A 19,506-nucleotide genomic window follows, 5' to 3' on the forward strand; every position below is an offset into this window, starting at 1 on the left:
AAAAAAAGTGTAGGTAAAGGTAGTAGGTACACTAATATTAATTATATAACATATTTTTGTATTTAATAATACCGTAAAAACTAATTTTGCAGAAAGAAGTTGTATATTCGTATAGTATTAAAGCACTCGGAAATCCTTTCATAATAAACGTAATCTATATATACCAAAATATTGTAAATTACAAGCACAATAAACAGCAGTAAAAATTCTGGACGAGTATTCCGTCTCGACAGGAACGGGACACTTCCTGCGGCCAACGCATATAGTATAATATCGATACACAATCGATGACTATTAAACGTCTATATATTATTTGTGTCCAAAATTAATTGCATAAATCGTAATCCATGGTAAATTCTAAACAAGAACAAATAGCTACGAAAGACTATTGTATTTTTTCTTTTTAATTAATATTCGTTTAGTATTACCGATTTAGTCCCCCGTTGTGCGTTATGTAATATTCTTGTATTATATATTTATATAACTGGCGTTCGCCCATCTGAAGTATTCTAATAGTTAGGACTTAGGCTGTCTAATTACTTATGTTATTAATGATAATATTGTAATGGTAATTCGTAAACGGAATCAATATTTAACAGAATATACTCATTACACAAATTGGCCTGTAGATTTTTGTGATTTTGAAAATAGTATTTTGATTCATACACTTTGTTCGGAATACTTGTTTATATAATAGAATTACTGCCTACAGTTTACAAAAGATTCGGTTTTTAGCTACCTATAATTTTAATTTAATAACGAGAATCGATAAATTAATTTGAAAAGTAAACTGATGCGATTGAAATTTAAATATAAAGTTTTTATTTATTTATTAATAGTAAGTAGCTTTTAAAGATGGGTGGATTATAAAATTACAAAAAATATCTTGCAAGAGTTTGGATCACACTACTTTTCCATCAAATCAATCCTTGATTATAAAATTACTATAAAAAAAATCTTGTTGTTGAATATTCAGTGCTTATACATTGTTTTTTTAGCAGTTTTCCGCTTCAAATATTTATTATGAAATTAAAAATAATAGATGTTTTAAAAAAATCTTTATAATGGGAAATAGTAAAAAAATTTAATAATTTTGTTTTCTTCAAAGTCGCTTGAAATGACCAGGGAAATTAACTAGGCCTATCCAGATAAATGGTTCGCGTTATTGTTCGTCATTATATTATGTAAGTATAACAACATATAATAATAGCGAGTGAATCGAAATGGTAATTTTGGGTGGTTTTCATGAATCTTTAATAATTAACGATATTGCAGCCTATGATAGATTACGTACCCCAAGTTGCGTGCCTTCGTGTGTATAGAGATAGCAGTACAAGGCGTTAAATGTGCGTCGATGGCGTGAAATCATAATTCATAGATAATAATATATAGAATATATTATCTATGCGTGAAACCGGTACATTTTTCACACATACTTCTATACTAACTAGATATAAGGTTCTCCTATATTATTTACATTGTTATCAGTGAAGATCTTACATACAAAATGTATTAAATGTACCTATGAGGAATAAATGAAATTATACATTTTTTAATGGTGAATTATATTATAATAATGACAAAATGATCTATATAAAATATTTATTTTTTTTGTTACTAAAACAAGTCTTGAAATTATGAATACAATACAACATCAATTCATGTTTACCACAAATACATAATATATGATATATATAACATATATAACATGCCATTGCCAACCAAGAAAATGGCGGAACCAGGCTTCAACTAATGCCCGGAGTTATTTATCTATTTTTTTTTTTTTATAGTTAATATAGAAGTCTGCGATTTTTCATATTCTTATTTGTTTATCCCGTTATCGTAGATCGTGCGTCCGCGCCTTCATCCCGCGTGTACCTATGATGTATATATAATAAATATCATCCATAGACCATATTATTATTACATTACATTATGTAAGTAGGTTTATAGTGCCGCCTAGACAGTGGTGGCAGTAGCGGCAGTAGCGGCAATCGTGGTAAGTGGCGTCGACAGTCAGTGGTGATTGTATAGTAGTGGTGGTAGTAGTAGTGGTAACCGCGGCGACCGTCGTATACGCGGGCCGCGCTGAGTGCTGATCCTCCAGTCTCCATGCCGTGCTCACATGCCACAGGTACTTGTGCTTGGAATAAGGTTCTTCTCTCTGGTCGCCAGTACGTGCGGGTTTGTGTGCGTGTGTGGTGTTTCTTTTGTGCACGTTATATAGTTCGCGAGCCGTGTGTAATATAATATTGTTTATTATTAGTTTTTTTTCTTTTGCATGCATGACATATATCGTTCACGTCGTCGTCACCGCTGCCGCCGAGATCCATCGTCTATTATATTTACGTCTAAGAATGCGTGGAGTTCTTTTGTACTTCCGAAAATAATAAAATAAAAATAAGAATAATAAGAAAAAAACGTATCTCCCTCACATTCGGTGAGTACGTTATTATTTATACGTATTACATTTTATACATATAATAAATATGTATTCTTCTCGTCGACTAAACCGTCAATATACGGCACTTAATAATTTTAATGTGTTATAAATTTATAACACCCAGATTCTTAACCCATTCTCGGACGATTCAAACTTTACCGTTGTTTCGTAATTTCGTTATATATATATATATATAACATAAATCATTTATAAAGCGTCTCTCCAGCATATATATATTATGACTAGAAAGAGAAAAGTGAACATATTATGGTGTACGTGAACCGCCTCGATGGGTAATATAAATATTTTGTTGCAATGTTGCGGAAAATCACTTTTCCGCAAACACGCGCTTCTTTGCCTATTGCGTACGTTTACTTATGCCATTGTGTATTGGATACTTTTTCAGTTGTTTATTTTATTTTAATGAATGATACAAACGTTGTAATGCGTTTTGCAAAAGTATTAGACATCGTTCTACTTACTCGTGTATTTATTCGATTTTCCTATTGATTCGTATGGGTAAGTATACATAGTGATAAAAAAAGACAACAGAAATAAATATTCGTGGATTTTTAATTTTTACTACATTCATATCATTCCAATATAAACACTATAGAACACTATATATTAAATAATGTATATATACATTTAGGTAGGTAGCTACTTATTTTGAACAGATTTCTGATTTATTCTTATGAATATATATACGCAAGAGGTATAAACAAATGGTTTTTCATGTCTTGCGGGAAATAGGTTTCTTATGTCTATTTCTCTATAGATAGACTATAGGTGTATCAAAAAACGAATTTCTAATTTTTTTTTTCATTTGTTTCAACGTGTAACAATCATCCGTAAACCCAAAATTGTTTGTTAATTTATGATAAACTTCTGTCTATCGCAACATTTGTAAGAAACTATAATATTACATGTAGATAATGTTAATGATTTTTCAATAATGATAATAATAGTTAGTCATAGGTTTAAGAAAGATATAAACATTTTATTATTTCTAATTTTTATCAATCATTTTTAAGGTTATAGTAGCTACCTAATATGTTTGGTAAACCGTGGGAGCTTTGAGATACCAATATATTGCTTAGTTTTTTTTTTAGATTTATTTTACAAGGTCCTAATATAATTTGTATATAATAAACTTACATACAATAATGATGTTTAAAAATCAATTTCTTTGATGTGCTTTATCATCAACGGATGTGCGTCTACAATACAAGGATATATTTTAATTTAATGAAAAGTATATTGTTGTTTTATTATGAAAATCCAACTATCGAAATGATTGAAAAACTATAGGCTTGTCCTTGGGGTTGCTATTACTAATCTATTATATACTGAGCAAAGCAAAGATGTTCGTATATTATATATATGTACCGTGTATTTAGACAAAAGTAGTCCTGTAATTAGAATAAATGAACTTCTTCGTTTTGAGAGACAATAAATATATGATTATGCTGCATTCAACTTAACATATCACCCCATTCGAAAAAATGGTTATTTGTTGTTGGCCTTTGTACTTTTTAGTTTTCTCTCAGATTATCTCTATGCCTATTACATCTTCAATACCAAACATTGGATCTTTCGTTTTTGTAGAACATCAGATTTCTTTGTTGGGTGTTGACTGTTGAGTATGTTCTACGGCAAAGTTTTTCCTTTTTTTCAGTTGGTTACATATTATATGCATGAGTTTACTAACATCCCCTAAAGTAAACACCACTGATACTCAACTTCATATTTATAAATGTTTGATTTCTCGTGTCTTCTCATTATATTATTTATAAGGTAGCTTCTAATATTTTATATATATATATACATATATATATATATAATGTTTGTGTTTGGAATATTAAAAAAAAAACCTGAAAGAGTACTTTATAATAACCCTATAATATACCTCATCTGTAGTCTATATCACACATTCAAACATATCGAATATGATAGATAATACTACGAATATTCACTTGATTAAATTTATATGTAGGTGCAATTAATTATTCTTTATTTATTTTTTATAAGTTGCTAAAATTTTTATTTTCTCACTAAAATATATAGTAATTTAAACAACGGTGAAGTAATATGTTAAAAATAAGTAGTCTACTATACCAAACCATACTATATTTTCTTGATTTTAGCTGATTTTACTTAGATACTTAATAATAAAATTAGATTGCGGTTTATTTAAATAAATAAATCGATTTATAAAATATTTAAACATAATATAGTATTTTATAAAATACCTTTAAAAAACATAAACTCACTGAATTTGTATGTTATGTTTACAAAATACTTAAACTATTCAATTTAAATTAAAAAAAAAATATATATTTTCTTTTAGAAAATATATAAAATAATATCAACGTGGTCTAACTTTGAATAGACCATTATTCAGGCTGCACCCTGTTTTTATCTGGACAATAGAGTTGGTTTTGTCTGATGAAATGTGGGGACTTGGGGTTGTGTGACCTAAGCCAGGAAGTGGTTTTGTGTTCACGCCTTATTGTTTTTAACCGCTAACGAACGCGTTTATTCATTTGAAAGTGCTCTCTCCTAAGTATATTTTTATAATTTACGTGATGAGGTATAGAAAACAATCTGATTTTAATATAACATCGAATAAAAATAAAATATTGACTAAAACTTATTAAATAAGATTTGAATTGTTTTAAAAATTGAAGATTAAATTATTAAATTTTTCTTAACCAATAAATTATGTTTATTATCTTTAACAATTAAACATTTTACAATCTTTTATCCGAAATATCAGCATAGTTATACATGAATTATTACAAATTACCTATTGGCTATTACTATAGTAATTATAATTACTAATTACTTATTAGTATGGTATAGTTTATAATGGCCAATAGTGTGGCTAGGATAATGAAATTGGGGGAGGGGGTTAAGTATAGATTTAACTACATTTTTTTTTACAATTTTCATATATATTTATTACATAAATAATTCATTTATTAGGGGGAAATGACAATGGGATAGGTGTAAACACTCAAAATTTCATTGATAATGATAGTTATTATTTTGCATTTATTTATAAAATTCCTTTTTCAAATTTAAGTTATTTTTGTTTTACAATATAGTTTTATAATTTTATACAAAATATTAACCTGTTTCGCATTTTATGTTACCTATACATACAGATTAAGTATTCTCTTTAATTTTTTTTTATAATAGAATGTGGGGATGTTTGTTTACTCTCTTATATGATATTACACTTTTATAATAAATATTGTTATTAAAGAGGTTCCGCTATTAATTCTGGGTTCTTTGCTTTTTGGATTTTAAAATAGTTTTGAACTGAGATGATGTAAATAGGTATTATTTACAAATTGGTGTAAGGTAATATTATATATTTATATGGTATTATTGTATATTTTAAAGCACTATCATTTAAATATATTTTTATCAAAATATCGTAAAATTGTTTATTGTTTAATTAATATAAGCATTATACCAATATTATGTACTAGATAGTTAGGTAATTTAGGGATAACGATTTTTTATTGCACTTAGTTTTGTGTTTTTAATTTACATGGTATCAAAATTAATTTTTATTAAATTATGTAAAAGAAAATAATGTATTTATATATTAATATTCCTATGTATTTTATGACTATTTAATATTCATGATAAACCAGTCAGCCTTATTTATACATTATTTCGTAAGAAAACACAATTAAAAACTAGTTCTTTATGTTTTAGGTTATATTTATTAGGACCTGTGACCTGCAGGTGTGAATTATAATTTCAATAATTCTTATAACTACCTATTATAGTTAATAAAAGTTTAATGCAAATGTAGTGGAATTATTATTCAACTGAGATATCGTAGATGACCATAAAAATATCATCTGTGTGTGAAATATTAATATAATAAATATGAAAATAATAACTGCTCTAAACCCAAAATATTTAGGTTAGATTGGCCTACATAATAACAACGTGGACAACATAATCTATCTTTCGTATTATGTAGCATGCAAAAGACATACAACTATTAATACATAGCTTCTGAATAAACAATGCATCGAGCCATTTCACTTGTCGCCTCCAGAAAATTATAAGAACAATGATATTATTTGCCCTGGTTTTCGACAAAATATAGTGTTATTAAGTACACCTACTGTTTAAGAATTTGTATTTACCATGTTCAAAATTATTCTTTTGTTTCGAAATGTCTCATTCATTCTCGTTTTCGTATACTGAGTATGAAAAACAGTCTTATACAAGTTCTTACTTCCAGATAAATATTGTATATGATTTTTGTGAAATATTCATTAGTCATTATAGTCATTACTTACAATATATTCTTGTTAAATTTAAATTCTTAATTAGTTCCAATATCTCATGGTATCTGTATGATGAACGCATATAATAATAACAGAAACCTCAATCGACTTATCAGCTTTATTTTGAAACATAACAGACTAATAATTTGCATATATTTGGTAATAAAAGTGCAATAACTACAATAAGTTTAAAAAAAAGACTATTCGTTTAGGAAATATGAAAGGATAGAATTATAAAAATCAGAGTGGATATTTGTATTATGTTGTATGTGTCATAATCTAACTACTGACTAGTATAGTCTAAATCTATGCATAGATTTAGACTACACTAATCAGATTTTCAAGCCATGGCTTGAAAAATATATAATACATATTACCTACGTGTTGGAAAAATATATTTCTTTATGTAAAATCGATTATCTATACGATTACATTTGTCTACTACTGTTGGTATTAAACCACGATAACGTTTATTGTCATGTTATAGTCGTGTACTAAAACTTTTTTTGTGATAGGTAGTGGTTATTATAAAGAATACAATCGATAATTGAAGTTCAGCGGGCTCGGTGACATGTAATTGACAGCTGATGATCTCTGAAAAGGATATGGAAAGAAAGCACCTAATTAATCAGTTTAAAATTATACTTATTAAACAAAAAAACGCCCTCTTGTATATGTAGAGAAATATGAGATGGATTAGATAAAAACAAACGCCTCTTAAAAATTTCTTAAATTCCATAAAATCACCATATACCACGAGTAAAAAATATCCAGAAAAAATAATCAGGTTATAGGGGTAAGGCGTGAATCAGGCTATAATAATGTGATTATTATAGCCTTCAAATGAAAGAAGTAAATTTTTATTTTAACCCGTTCAATAATAATAATTGTCTAGTTACTTATATATTATTATACTAATAAGTATATGATTTATATTATTATAGTGTTTACATTTATATCTGACGACTTTTTAGGGTCTGTATACTCAACCTATATATTATATTGCTTCATTGCGTGTAAATTGGCCGAGTTTAATGCTACAGATGAACGTCGGATGAAGAGTATAGTATTTCGTTTTTTCTTAATTCGGAAAACATACTTTCCTCGCTATAGTCACCGCTTATTCTATTGTTATTTTTCCAATCCAATTAGCATTATTTGTGTGGTGGGAAACGGTAGCTCGACAATAAAACTATTACTTACCCATCTACTGTGACTTTTCGACGATCATTGACAACGCCGTTATTCTAATGAAATCGGTGTAAGTGAGAATTAATACTATATTCATATTTTATATATATATATTACGTATTAGACAATCACTGCGTATAAATAATACCGTTGTACGATACCTGCGGCCACTATAAATTATATATGTAGGTACTCCAATGGCAGCAAACAATGTTATTGCTTGGGAAAAAATCAATTATTGACCTTATTATTCAATCGAATACGAAATCATCTATGCCTCCGCGTGCACGGCGTCGCGATCGGATCGAGATCGCGATTGCCGCATGCTGCCGCCGTCGTCGCGGCCCTTTCGACCAGTTTTTGTTGTTTTTTTGTTTAGCCTGCAGCCAACGAAAAGTGAATGGTTGTGTAGTAATGTCTAACATATAAATGTATATACTGCGTATAGTATATACCTATTTAAGCGTACATTCTTGTATTATAATATGCTAAGCCTATGTAATGTTTAATATAAAAGTCGAATTTGCAGCGAATCTCGCGTACCGGGTTTTTCAACGACCGTCGCGTCGTTCTCTTGTCTATAATATTGTCTCAACAATTATTACTTTGAAATGAACCCATGATATACGAGGATCCTAATATTTCGAAATGTGTGTAAATCGTAGCGTTGAGCGCAGTGATTCGTATTATATAAAATCATGTATGATGTATTGCATTACATATACGTTGTATATTATATAGTATATATGCATTATGTACACAAGAAGGATGGACGTGATATTAGGGCATATAGCAGGAGTGGCCAACTTGTGGCTCACGTCTTATTAAAAGAAAACCAATATTTATTTACAAACGATAAAATTATAAAAATTATGAAATGTATTTATAAACATTTTGGCTCTTGATATAATAATTTATTTATCCATGTGGTTCGTAGAATTATTCATGTTTGCCACCCCTGGTATATAGGTATACATAATGTATATTATGTGTATCACAATGAATTATAACCGCAACAAGAATAGTGGCAGTCCTCGTGTAATATTATCTATATTTTATTATACGTATATTTGCTGAATTTTTGCATCAATTTGTTATGGATACGTCGCTCATATACGCGTGGATGAGTGAAAATATAATTTTAATTTGTTTAGATTTTAAGAATCGTAATATTTGTAAAAATTTCATTAAGCATGGCATCACACCCTTTTTATAATTAATAATAATGCATTTTGATAAATATATTATTTTTAATGCATTTTTATAAATATATATATATTTTTTTGATTATTTAAAAATACTAAAATACCATATTTTTCAAATACATACCTTAAAGTTATGTAAAATACGTTAGTGACATTCTTACATAAAAGATAACAACAATTAGATTTTAGCTGGGTTTCACAGCTATATCATCTGTTGTGGTGTTTTGCGTGTCAGAACTGGGCTTGACCTAACTATAAATTCCTAGTATAATTAAAAATATAATTTGAGTATATTATTATAAATTGGAGCTAGCAAGGGTACGAAAAAATTACTTATTATTATTGGCTATCAATATCATTTTGAATTGGGGGGAATTATTAGCAAAATTTGTACGGTTAACGGTTAGATAAATAATCCCTTATACCTGGTTTTACTGCAGGGAACACGAATATCGTGCCATTCTAACAAATAAGGTGCTATGATATGAATATAGTCGTGAGGAGAGTGGGAAATATTTGAGGTGGTAACTGACAAAACTCATTTAATGGGTCTGCACTGCTGTAAATTCATCAAGATGCGTATGTTCCTTAAGGTATTGAGGGGACCAATCTACTGACCCGTATTCTAATAAAGTCCTAAACAAAATAATATAGACAATTTTGGAATCATCAGCAAACAGTGAAATACGATTTACAGAAATTTGTGAGCCAACAGCGTTGATGAAAACAAAAAATAAGGGAACCTAAGTAGCTACCTCGAGGTACACCAGAATGGATATTAAACTGTTCTGATGACATCTTGAAAAGATTAACGAACTACCTACGATTGTTCAAAGACGACTAACCTGCAAGATAAGAATAATTCTCTAACTTCAAGATGGTCAGAAAGAAAATTAATGTACCGTGGTCGATTGAGTCGAATGTTTTTTAGAAGCCAATGTGAATGACGTCAACTTGGTGCTTCGAATTAAAAAAATCCATGTGGATAAAAATTAAAGTCGACATCATTGGTTACTGTCGAGTGACTAGAAAAAAACTATTTTGGTCTTGAGAAAGTGTCAAAAAGAGTGACCTTTCTTTACGTACATTTAAGTACGATTAAATCGAATATTTTATTAAATAATGGGAGGATAGAGATTGGAGAGTAGTTGGTAATATCTGCCGGAATTCCTGATTTTAAAATCAGAGTAAAGCGGCTAAATTTCTAAATAAATATCCCTTCAGTAAGTGATTTGTTAAAAATAGTAGATATTGATGAACTGAGTACTTCGTGGTAGCGATATAAAAGAGGGTCAGCTTTTCTTTCAGGACCGAAACTACAGATATCTGATAGTGGTTTAAGAGATGTTAAGACCTCGTCAATGGAAGTGAGTGGAGATATGAGAAGTAAGAAAATATAATTTACTAGAGATATAAGGAAGTATAATCGTTATATAACTGATACATTGTCAATGTTTTATTATATATGCGTATGTACACAACACTACGTGTTAAATATATAATATTAAAATATTAGTTATGAATGTTCAAAATTGTTTTGAATTAATAAATAAAAATCGACTGGTTTTTGGACTTGTGAAGTTAAAATATTGATATAACTATAATACCATATAGTATATTGCTTTATTGCGTACACTGCGTGATTGCAATTTCTCATTACAAATGTTTTCACTTGAAATTTAAATGTCCCTTAAATTTTGATACGATTGCTGGGTTTGAGAAATATTTTATGTACGCCGTGCACTGTATAATAGTATAATATAGCGGGTACCGTGATCATTAATTCAAACAATTTCAGTATCAAAATGTATAAAAATTATTATATAATTATTGTCATTATATTAATAAAAAAAACTATTTTAATGCCGTCAATAATATTATTTTATCACCATTACATTAAATCATACGAATAAAAGATGCGTGCTATTGACGGCTTAATTAATTTTTTCACGACCGATGATATTAAACAGAACATTAAAGGGAACATGGAGAAATCTAGTTCATTATCTATATATTGACGGTTATACACATATATAATTATATGTAGGTGTGTGTTTGTATAAATTACTATAGAATAAGACTTAGTGTTTTTTTATAAACGTATTTTATTGTTTTTTCGAGGATGGCGTGGCGTAGTGTTCCTGGATAATTTAAGTTTAAATTAGAATTCTTTAAAACTCCCATAGTGGAAATTACAATAATGGTTAAGAAAAGTTCGCTAAACCGGTGGCTTTGATACTACTTTTTTGATATTATTTGCTTGTTATTATGTTTGATACTATTATTATGTTAAATTTTTTCTAGGGCTTATCTATATTATATTTTAAATGATTTTGAACTATTTCGAACTTAATCTGTTATCAATAAAATTATAGACGTTATTATATTAATGTTATAGTATTTTATTATTTCGGATAATTTCGTGTCCACTGATAAGGTAATTTATGTAGTTTTGTAATGTTTCATTGATGTATATTTGAACATTTTAATACACCGCAGATAACGTCATATTTAATAATTTGTATTTATGAATGGATCTCAGTTTTCTAATGAATTCAATTTTAAATGTAAGGTTGTAATATTATTTAACTATTGTGGTTATCAGTTTGTAATAATTGTTAGTTATATTTGTTCCATTGAATCTTTATATATGTATATTTATATTATACATTATGTAATGTATATATAATGTAAGTATGTATTTATTTTAAATAATCTTACTCAAGTAGTTATAAGTAAGTATTATAATGTAGATTATAAATATAATTTTGATGTTGAACACGAGATATAAGAATTTAAAAAATATATGGGACATTATTTCTAACAAATTATCAACATCCTCAAAACAATATTATAATATTAGAGCCATAACATTTCCGCAGTAAATCTAGTACAAGCCGTTTAGTCCAGGTTAATTAAATTAAAATGTATTCTACGTGAGCATTAAAATACATTTAATAATTTGATTCATTGTTTGCGGAACGCCAATTGAATTTAAAATAAAACGCTTATTGGTAATCGATCCGTTTTATTGTAAACTACACGTTATACCCGGTATATCAAGTTAAATGGTATACAAATTAAAATATAAGTGTGTACAAAATCAGTATGAAAATAATGTATGCTATACAATTTAGATTAATCGATTTATTTTAATTTATTTACAATATTTAATTAAGAGGGCGCAACACCCGTATTGGTTGTCTCAGTCTTACAAACGCGTAACAAAGCGAACTTACGATCGGCAGTTCACGTTTTACTCCGTTAGCTTAAACATTATATTGAATAGGCCTATCATAAAACTTGGCAAAAAGAACATTTTGTATATGTTTTTTTGCAAGTATTTTTACGATAATTCAGTTTTTAAGTTAGTTATAAGTATTTTTATTTTACAATTTATTATACGCGCAAACAAATACGGGCGTGACGCCCTCTCAAGACTTATTAATATTATATAATATTATTCTAATATTGCATGTATATTGACAAAATATATTGATTGCCATAATGTTTGATTATGATTATTTTTATAAATAGTTGCTACGGAATTTTTTTAGACTCACTGGTACTGTATTTATCTAAACTTCGCAGTGTTTTAAATTTTTTACTTTTAAGTGCTATTACAGTTTAGGTTGAATGATGATTGATTGCCTGTTTTTAATGGTGATTTAGTTATCTTCATGTGCATTAGCTGTGTAAGAAAATGTGTAGTACCTACAATATCTACTCGTATTATGTTTAAAATATTAATCCAATTGAGTTAACGATAATATAATATCCTTTTTGTTTATTGTTTTTGTTAGATATGTTTAATTATTATTACATTAAAACTTAACGATTTCTGGTTATTGAACCTGAATACACTACGACCGGAAAATAAAACTATGATTATGTGGTTCCTAGTAATTAAGCAGTTAAAAACTTACTTTTTTTTTCAATTGTAAAGTAATATTATTCGTATTATATATATATAAATATACTTAAGTTCTGTGTGTTGGGCACTCACCCATGAGATTGTTATTGATGGTGGATCAATTAAACACAGGAGTTGTTAGAAATCTAATAGGCGTAATTTTTTTGATTTATATTATGATACCTATAGTATATATATGTATCTCGCATTCGGTTAACCATAACGACAGTATTTTCGATGACAACTGCGTATTGTTTTTTTTTTATAGTAGATTAGTTGTTTCTAGGGAAATTGAATTACATCGTCATCAAATAAAACTAGATAGGACATTTTTATGAAGACTAAAAATTATTTAGATGCTTAGTTATTTTAACTGTGAGGTTTAGGGTCGTATTATATTTTTAAGACAGTATCTTATCTAAAATAAAATAATATATTTTTATATAATTTTTTTTATCAACGTCTGCTTATTTGCGAACGCTGATCAATTTATTTAGCTAAAAATAAATCGTAAAATATTTAAATTTAAATTTATCTAACTAAATCTGATTGAATAATTATATTTTTTAATTTAAATATTTGAGTGTAATACATTTTTTTATGTTCTTTAAATTTAAATGTATAGATATGTTCACATGAATATAAAAATCATCTCGAAAATAATTTAAGTATACAGAGTGTCCCGCGAGGATTTACCCATTGCGATATCTTACGAAATAATGGAGATATCAAAATTCTGGTTTTATAATAAGATTCACAGGGATAAGAACTACAATTATTTCATTTTAAAATTAATTTTAATGTTTTTGTAAAATATTTAAAAAATATATATTTTTATTTAATTATCTCCAAAAAAAAATAAAGATAGCCATTTTGTAGTGTTTATCTTTCTGAAAATATTGACATTTCAAAATTTTATTTCCATTAATTTTCTGATTTTTGATATTTTTTCTAGTTTTGATGAAATAAAATATGATTATAAATGTATAACTGGACTGTATACATGGAGAGTATATTCGGCTGGCCGTATAAGGATGCGTGTGGTGCTGCGGGTCACATGTTTGATAACAATATTATGGTGTTAAATAATTTGCAATTTTTCTCGAAACTAAAAAAAATATTATAAATCAGGAAATTAATGAAAATAAAATTTTGAAACGTCATTATTTTCATAAAAATATTCTCTACAAAATGGCTATCTTTTAATTTTTTGGAAATAATTAAATATAAAAGTATATTTTTAAACTTTTTTACCAAAACATTAAAATATGAAACAATTGTAGTTCTTATCCCTGTGAGTTTTATTGCCAAACTAGAATTTTGATATCACCATTATTTCGAGAGATATCGCAATGGGTAAATCTTCACGGGACACCCTGTATGTATTTAGGTATCATTTAAAACTAACCAATTTATACTACATCACAATTAGATTCAAACTTTAGTAAAGGTTTTCAATTAAAAATATTTTCAGCAAAATAAATATTAAAATATATGTGTATAAAAAAAAACGTATAGGTATATAATAGTTGTTAACACCAACATTTGAAATAATATAACGTATCTTTGAGCAAAATGAATTAGATAGCCTATATACACATTAAATTGTATTTATTAAACAATATTTTGTAAATGGATTCCGACACAGTATAATATAATACACGTGTCATAATATAATATATGTTATATATTTAATAATATATTATCTTATTTATTGAAAACAAAATTATAGTTATTGCTGTAGAATATATATTAGCTATATAATTAAATTTAGTTTTTGTTCATGAATTTTTACATTGTATAATATTTCATACGATTTTATGACAACGTGCATAATATCTATACGCGCATGCATAGTAGTCGAACCGCGAAGTTTGTGAACCATTATATTATGTTATGAAATATTAACCGTTTTTCGTTCGATATATTATTATAAGACCATATAATATTATATATTAATATATTATGGTATATGATAAGTTAGTATAATCGTGCAATATAATATGTTTAAGATATATAATATATCGATGATATGAACGGATGAACTACTTGCAGACGTACAATATTAGCCGAACAAAATGTCAGGTGTGGAATGTGACGAGGTTCGTTTGTGGTATATACTTTTATTGTGTTCACAATATATATATATATATATATGTATTATCTAAGCCTGATCGCAGTCGTAAAATAGTACATCTCAGTATAACTCTAAATTTGCCATTAAATCGAGGGAAAGCAAATAAAAAAATATGATGGACGTCGAAGGCCGAGATCCTTATTTGGGAGTGGACATATATATATAGTTACTCGACAGACTACTTTAATACAACGATGTACCAAACTACATGATATATACGATATATACTTTTTAATATTATATTAGTATATACATATAAAAATGAACGTTATCATACAATATTATGCTATTTGGTCGTAAAACAATAATAATGATTTAAATATAATGTTTATATATTGTTTACGCCATTTTTTTTCTTTGGTAAATCTATACCTAAATGTTAGTGATGAATTCCGCTAGCCATACCTATAGTCCTCTAATTATTGAGAAGGTTAAAATAACAATGTGGGAATTGCGTTTGGCGTTTTTCTTGCCATTATTATATAAGTATACCTATGCGTAGTATGTTAAGAATAATATTTAATTTGTGTATGAATACACGTTGTATTATTTTTGTATTCTGTATGGTACTTATTAAGGTAGTACTTTGAGTATAATAATTAGACATAGGTAGTACATTTTTAATGAACTCAGTTCTTGTATAATTTTAAAATGTCCGCTTGTACACAAAATTATAGTAATAAAAAAGAATTATTTTAATTTTTTTTTTAAATTGTCTTTTAGTTTTTAGGCCAACTAGTTGTAATAAATAAACCAAATTTATTATGTATAAGTATGTTTATATGCAAGGTGATTATTATAATATTAATCAGTGTACGTTCTATATTATAATAAATTGCTTAATATTTAAAACCAATTAATCTAAATTTATTTTAAATTATATTTTCTCTGGTACACTATGATAATAATTTGTTTTATAAATTAAAGTTGCATACTTAGACTTATTTTTCTTTTCATTTTTTATATAGGGAGAGGGTTAAATATAGAAATATCGAAATTGGGTGGCTAGAATAGATAAAAAAAAGCATTAGAAAAAAAAGCGGGTAAGTCGTGTATGTCGCTCTGCTATACAGTAGGTTACAAGTGGGTTACTGTAATGGATGGAATTAAATTTGAATCCAATGATATTATATCATTGTATACAAAAAACGATTCTGAGCGAAGACGGTTTATCTGTCTAGGATATATTATAGATTATTAAAAATTTTCAAATCTTAGTATTAAAAAGGAAAACTTTTATGAATTTCTATCTAAGATAATTTGAACATTGCCGTAATTTTTACGTATTTAGCCAAAATTTGAAGTTTAAATGCTTATAAAAAAAAATTGTGACTATATATTTATTTTATTTTTCAATTGCTATTGTAAAAATATATAATGAGCCTTGTATTAAATTTTCAAATCTTAGATATAAAAAGAAAATTTTTTATGAATTTCTAGCATAAAATAATTTACGAATTTTCGTGATTTTTACATAATATGTTGTAAAAATTCAAACTTTGAATGCTTATAAAAAAAATTGAGGCTACGCATTTCTTTTATTTTTCAATTTTTATTGTAAAAATATATTATGAGCCTTGTATTAAATTTTCAAATCTTAGATATAAAAAGAAATATTTTCGTGATTTTTACATAATATGTTGTCAAAACTCAAACTTTGAATGCTTAAAAAAAAAATTGTGACTATGTATTCCTTTTATTTTACAACTGCTATTGTAAAAATATGTTAGGAGCCTTGTATTAAAGTTTCAAATCTTAGAATTAAAAAGGAAAACTTTTATGAATTTCTATCTAAGATAATTTGAACATTGCCGTAATTTTTATGTATTTAGTCAAAATTTGAACTTTAAATTCTTATAAAAAAAAAATTGTGACTATATATTTATTTTCTTTTATTTTTCAATTGCTATTGTAAAAATATATAATGAGCCTTGTATTAAATTTTCAAATCTTAGATATAAAAGGAAAATTTTTTATGAATTTCTAGCATAAAATAATTTACGAATTTTCGTGATTTTTACATAATATGTTGTAAAAATTTAAACTTTAAATGCTTAAAAAAAAAATTGTGACTATGTATTTCTTTTATTTTTCAACTTCTATTGTAAAAATATGTTAGGAGCCTGGTATTAAATTTTCAAATCTTAGAATTAAAAAGAAAAACTTTTATGAATTTCTATCTAAGATAATTTGAACATTGCCGTAATTTTTACGTATTTAGTCAAAATTTGAACTTTAAATGCTTATAAAAAAAAATCGTGCCTACGAATTTTTAATATTTCTTAACTTCTATGTTACAATGTGTTAGAAGCCTTGTATTAAATTTTCAAGCTTTTCTACCGAACAAATAAATTTTTATCGATATTTATAGAAAAAAAAACTAAAAAAGTTGAAAAATTAAAATGTCAGTAAACAGCTCAAAACAAATCTAAATATTTTGAAAACTTTATCAAATACATAAAACGCATATATAAACATATATATACATATATATAAACATTCAGTCAAAATTTCAACCTGTGGTAATTTGTTTTAGAGTTACACCAAAATAAGGAAATCGCTAAAAGTGAAAATCCAATGTTGTAAAAATTTAAATTTCAAATGCTCATAAAAATTTAATTTGAATTTCCAGTGGAATTTTTATTTGTGATAAAGAAAAGTATTAAGAATTTTTTACTTTTGACCCCCCAAAGTACCAACTAGATTCACTTTCTGATCGAACGAGGTACTGAAGTCAAAAATCGAAGCATTTTTACTGCCCCAAAACGTGATGACAGACACAAAAAAAAAAAAAACACATCATGGTAAAATCAATACATTCATCGCTCCGCTCAGAATCTAAAAAATATAACTTCAGCCAAACACGTTTGCAATTTTAATTCCTTTGGGAATTACCTCACCACCTCCCTTTATCATCATATAATTATGCGGAATTATAAATCATAAGTTAATTTCACACGGGGGAGAATGTGAAAAGTGTGTAGATTGATGCTTACTTAATACCTACCTACTCTATTATATATTTAAATCTAAAATATATCATTTTAATACAAAAGAATGTTATCAACAATATCTATATCACAAAGTTAGATGAATTTTTTTTCAATTTTACCTTATACATCGTGGATATAATCTGTTTAATTTATATGTAAATGTATGATTTCACGTGAAGATCAACAGTTGTATTGAATAAGCTGTATACTTATAATTATGTATTAATAAAGAACTGCAGTGTAACAATTATAAACTTCACGCACCGCTGATTGTAACTTGTGTTGTTGAAGCCGTGTTTTAAATATGTTAATTTGTTTCATAATTCGATTTTTTTTTCGTAAATAAACCCATATACACAAAGATTGGATCGCATTTTAAGGATTATACTCTATAGGGTGTTACATTTTCTATGAAGAAGTTAATTTTGGTAAAATAATTTATATAATTTCATGTATACTATTACGATGAATAAATTAATAATTCATATAATTGTTGAGCTGTAATAGTTAAACTGAAAGCTAATAAAAAAAAAAAAAAAAAAATTAATAATTTCATCGAACGACTATAATATAATTATTAATGAATATGATTAAGGCACAGTATTAAAAATCAAAAAAATCATTAAAATATTTAATGAATAACAATATAATATATAACACGTATCTATTTAAATTTCAGAACACGTATACTAATGCTGAGAAATTGCTGACGGCTGCCGAAGAACTGTCTCAAACTGGTGAATGTGACGCGTCTGACATTTGCTCGGTAGCCGCTGAACTTGAAAGTCATGTAGCCGCTTTTGCGGCTCGTGTTCAAGCTAGAAGACGGCGTTTGCAGAGAGCGGTGAATTTCTATACCCATCAGTCTGAGGTAAAAATAACAGAACAAAATTAGGGAATAATTTTTTTTTACTGCTCTTTGATGTTTAATTTTCTTTAAATAAGTGTGTAAAGTATACCAAATCTTAATAGTATAATATATAGTTGGTGTACTTAGTTGATTAGACTAATTTAATATTTATAGAAGAGGATTTGTTGATTGTAGCTCTAAAAGTAACAAAAAATATTGGAAAACGTATATGGATTTAAATTCAACAAATAAAGCTATTTCTCTAGGTTAATATTATTATTTTTCTTCATAATATACAGTAATTATAAAATACTTATTTTACAAAGTAACATGGATAACTTGATATAAGTAAAAACTTATTATATAGGTAAATTGATTACAAATATAATATTTTTTTTTGTTACAATTATTTAAAAAAGTTTATATATTTTTTACCAGAAATGTTTAGTTACATA

At 26.8% G+C, this 19,506-nt stretch overlaps 1 protein-coding gene across 4 annotated transcripts in view; it reads left to right on the top strand.

Annotated features, from left to right (window-relative positions):
• The window catches only part of trio (trio Rho guanine nucleotide exchange factor), a 118,478-nt gene that overhangs the window by 38,284 nt on the left and 60,688 nt on the right, over positions 1-19,506 (top strand). For all 4 annotated transcript variants that reach the window (XM_015511720.2, XM_015511722.2, XM_015511723.2 and 1 more), the window contains one exon: positions 18,881-19,072. In XM_015511720.2, coding sequence (XP_015367206.1) covers positions 18,881-19,072 — 192 coding nt within the window. The remainder of the gene's footprint in view (positions 1-18,880; positions 19,073-19,506) is intronic.

Source organism: Diuraphis noxia, unplaced genomic scaffold (assembly GCF_037042655.1).
Source record: "Diuraphis noxia isolate RWA-SAM2 unplaced genomic scaffold, SU_Dnox_SAM2 contig0002, whole genome shotgun sequence".
NCBI classification, from domain to species: Eukaryota; Metazoa; Arthropoda; class Insecta; order Hemiptera; family Aphididae; genus Diuraphis; species Diuraphis noxia.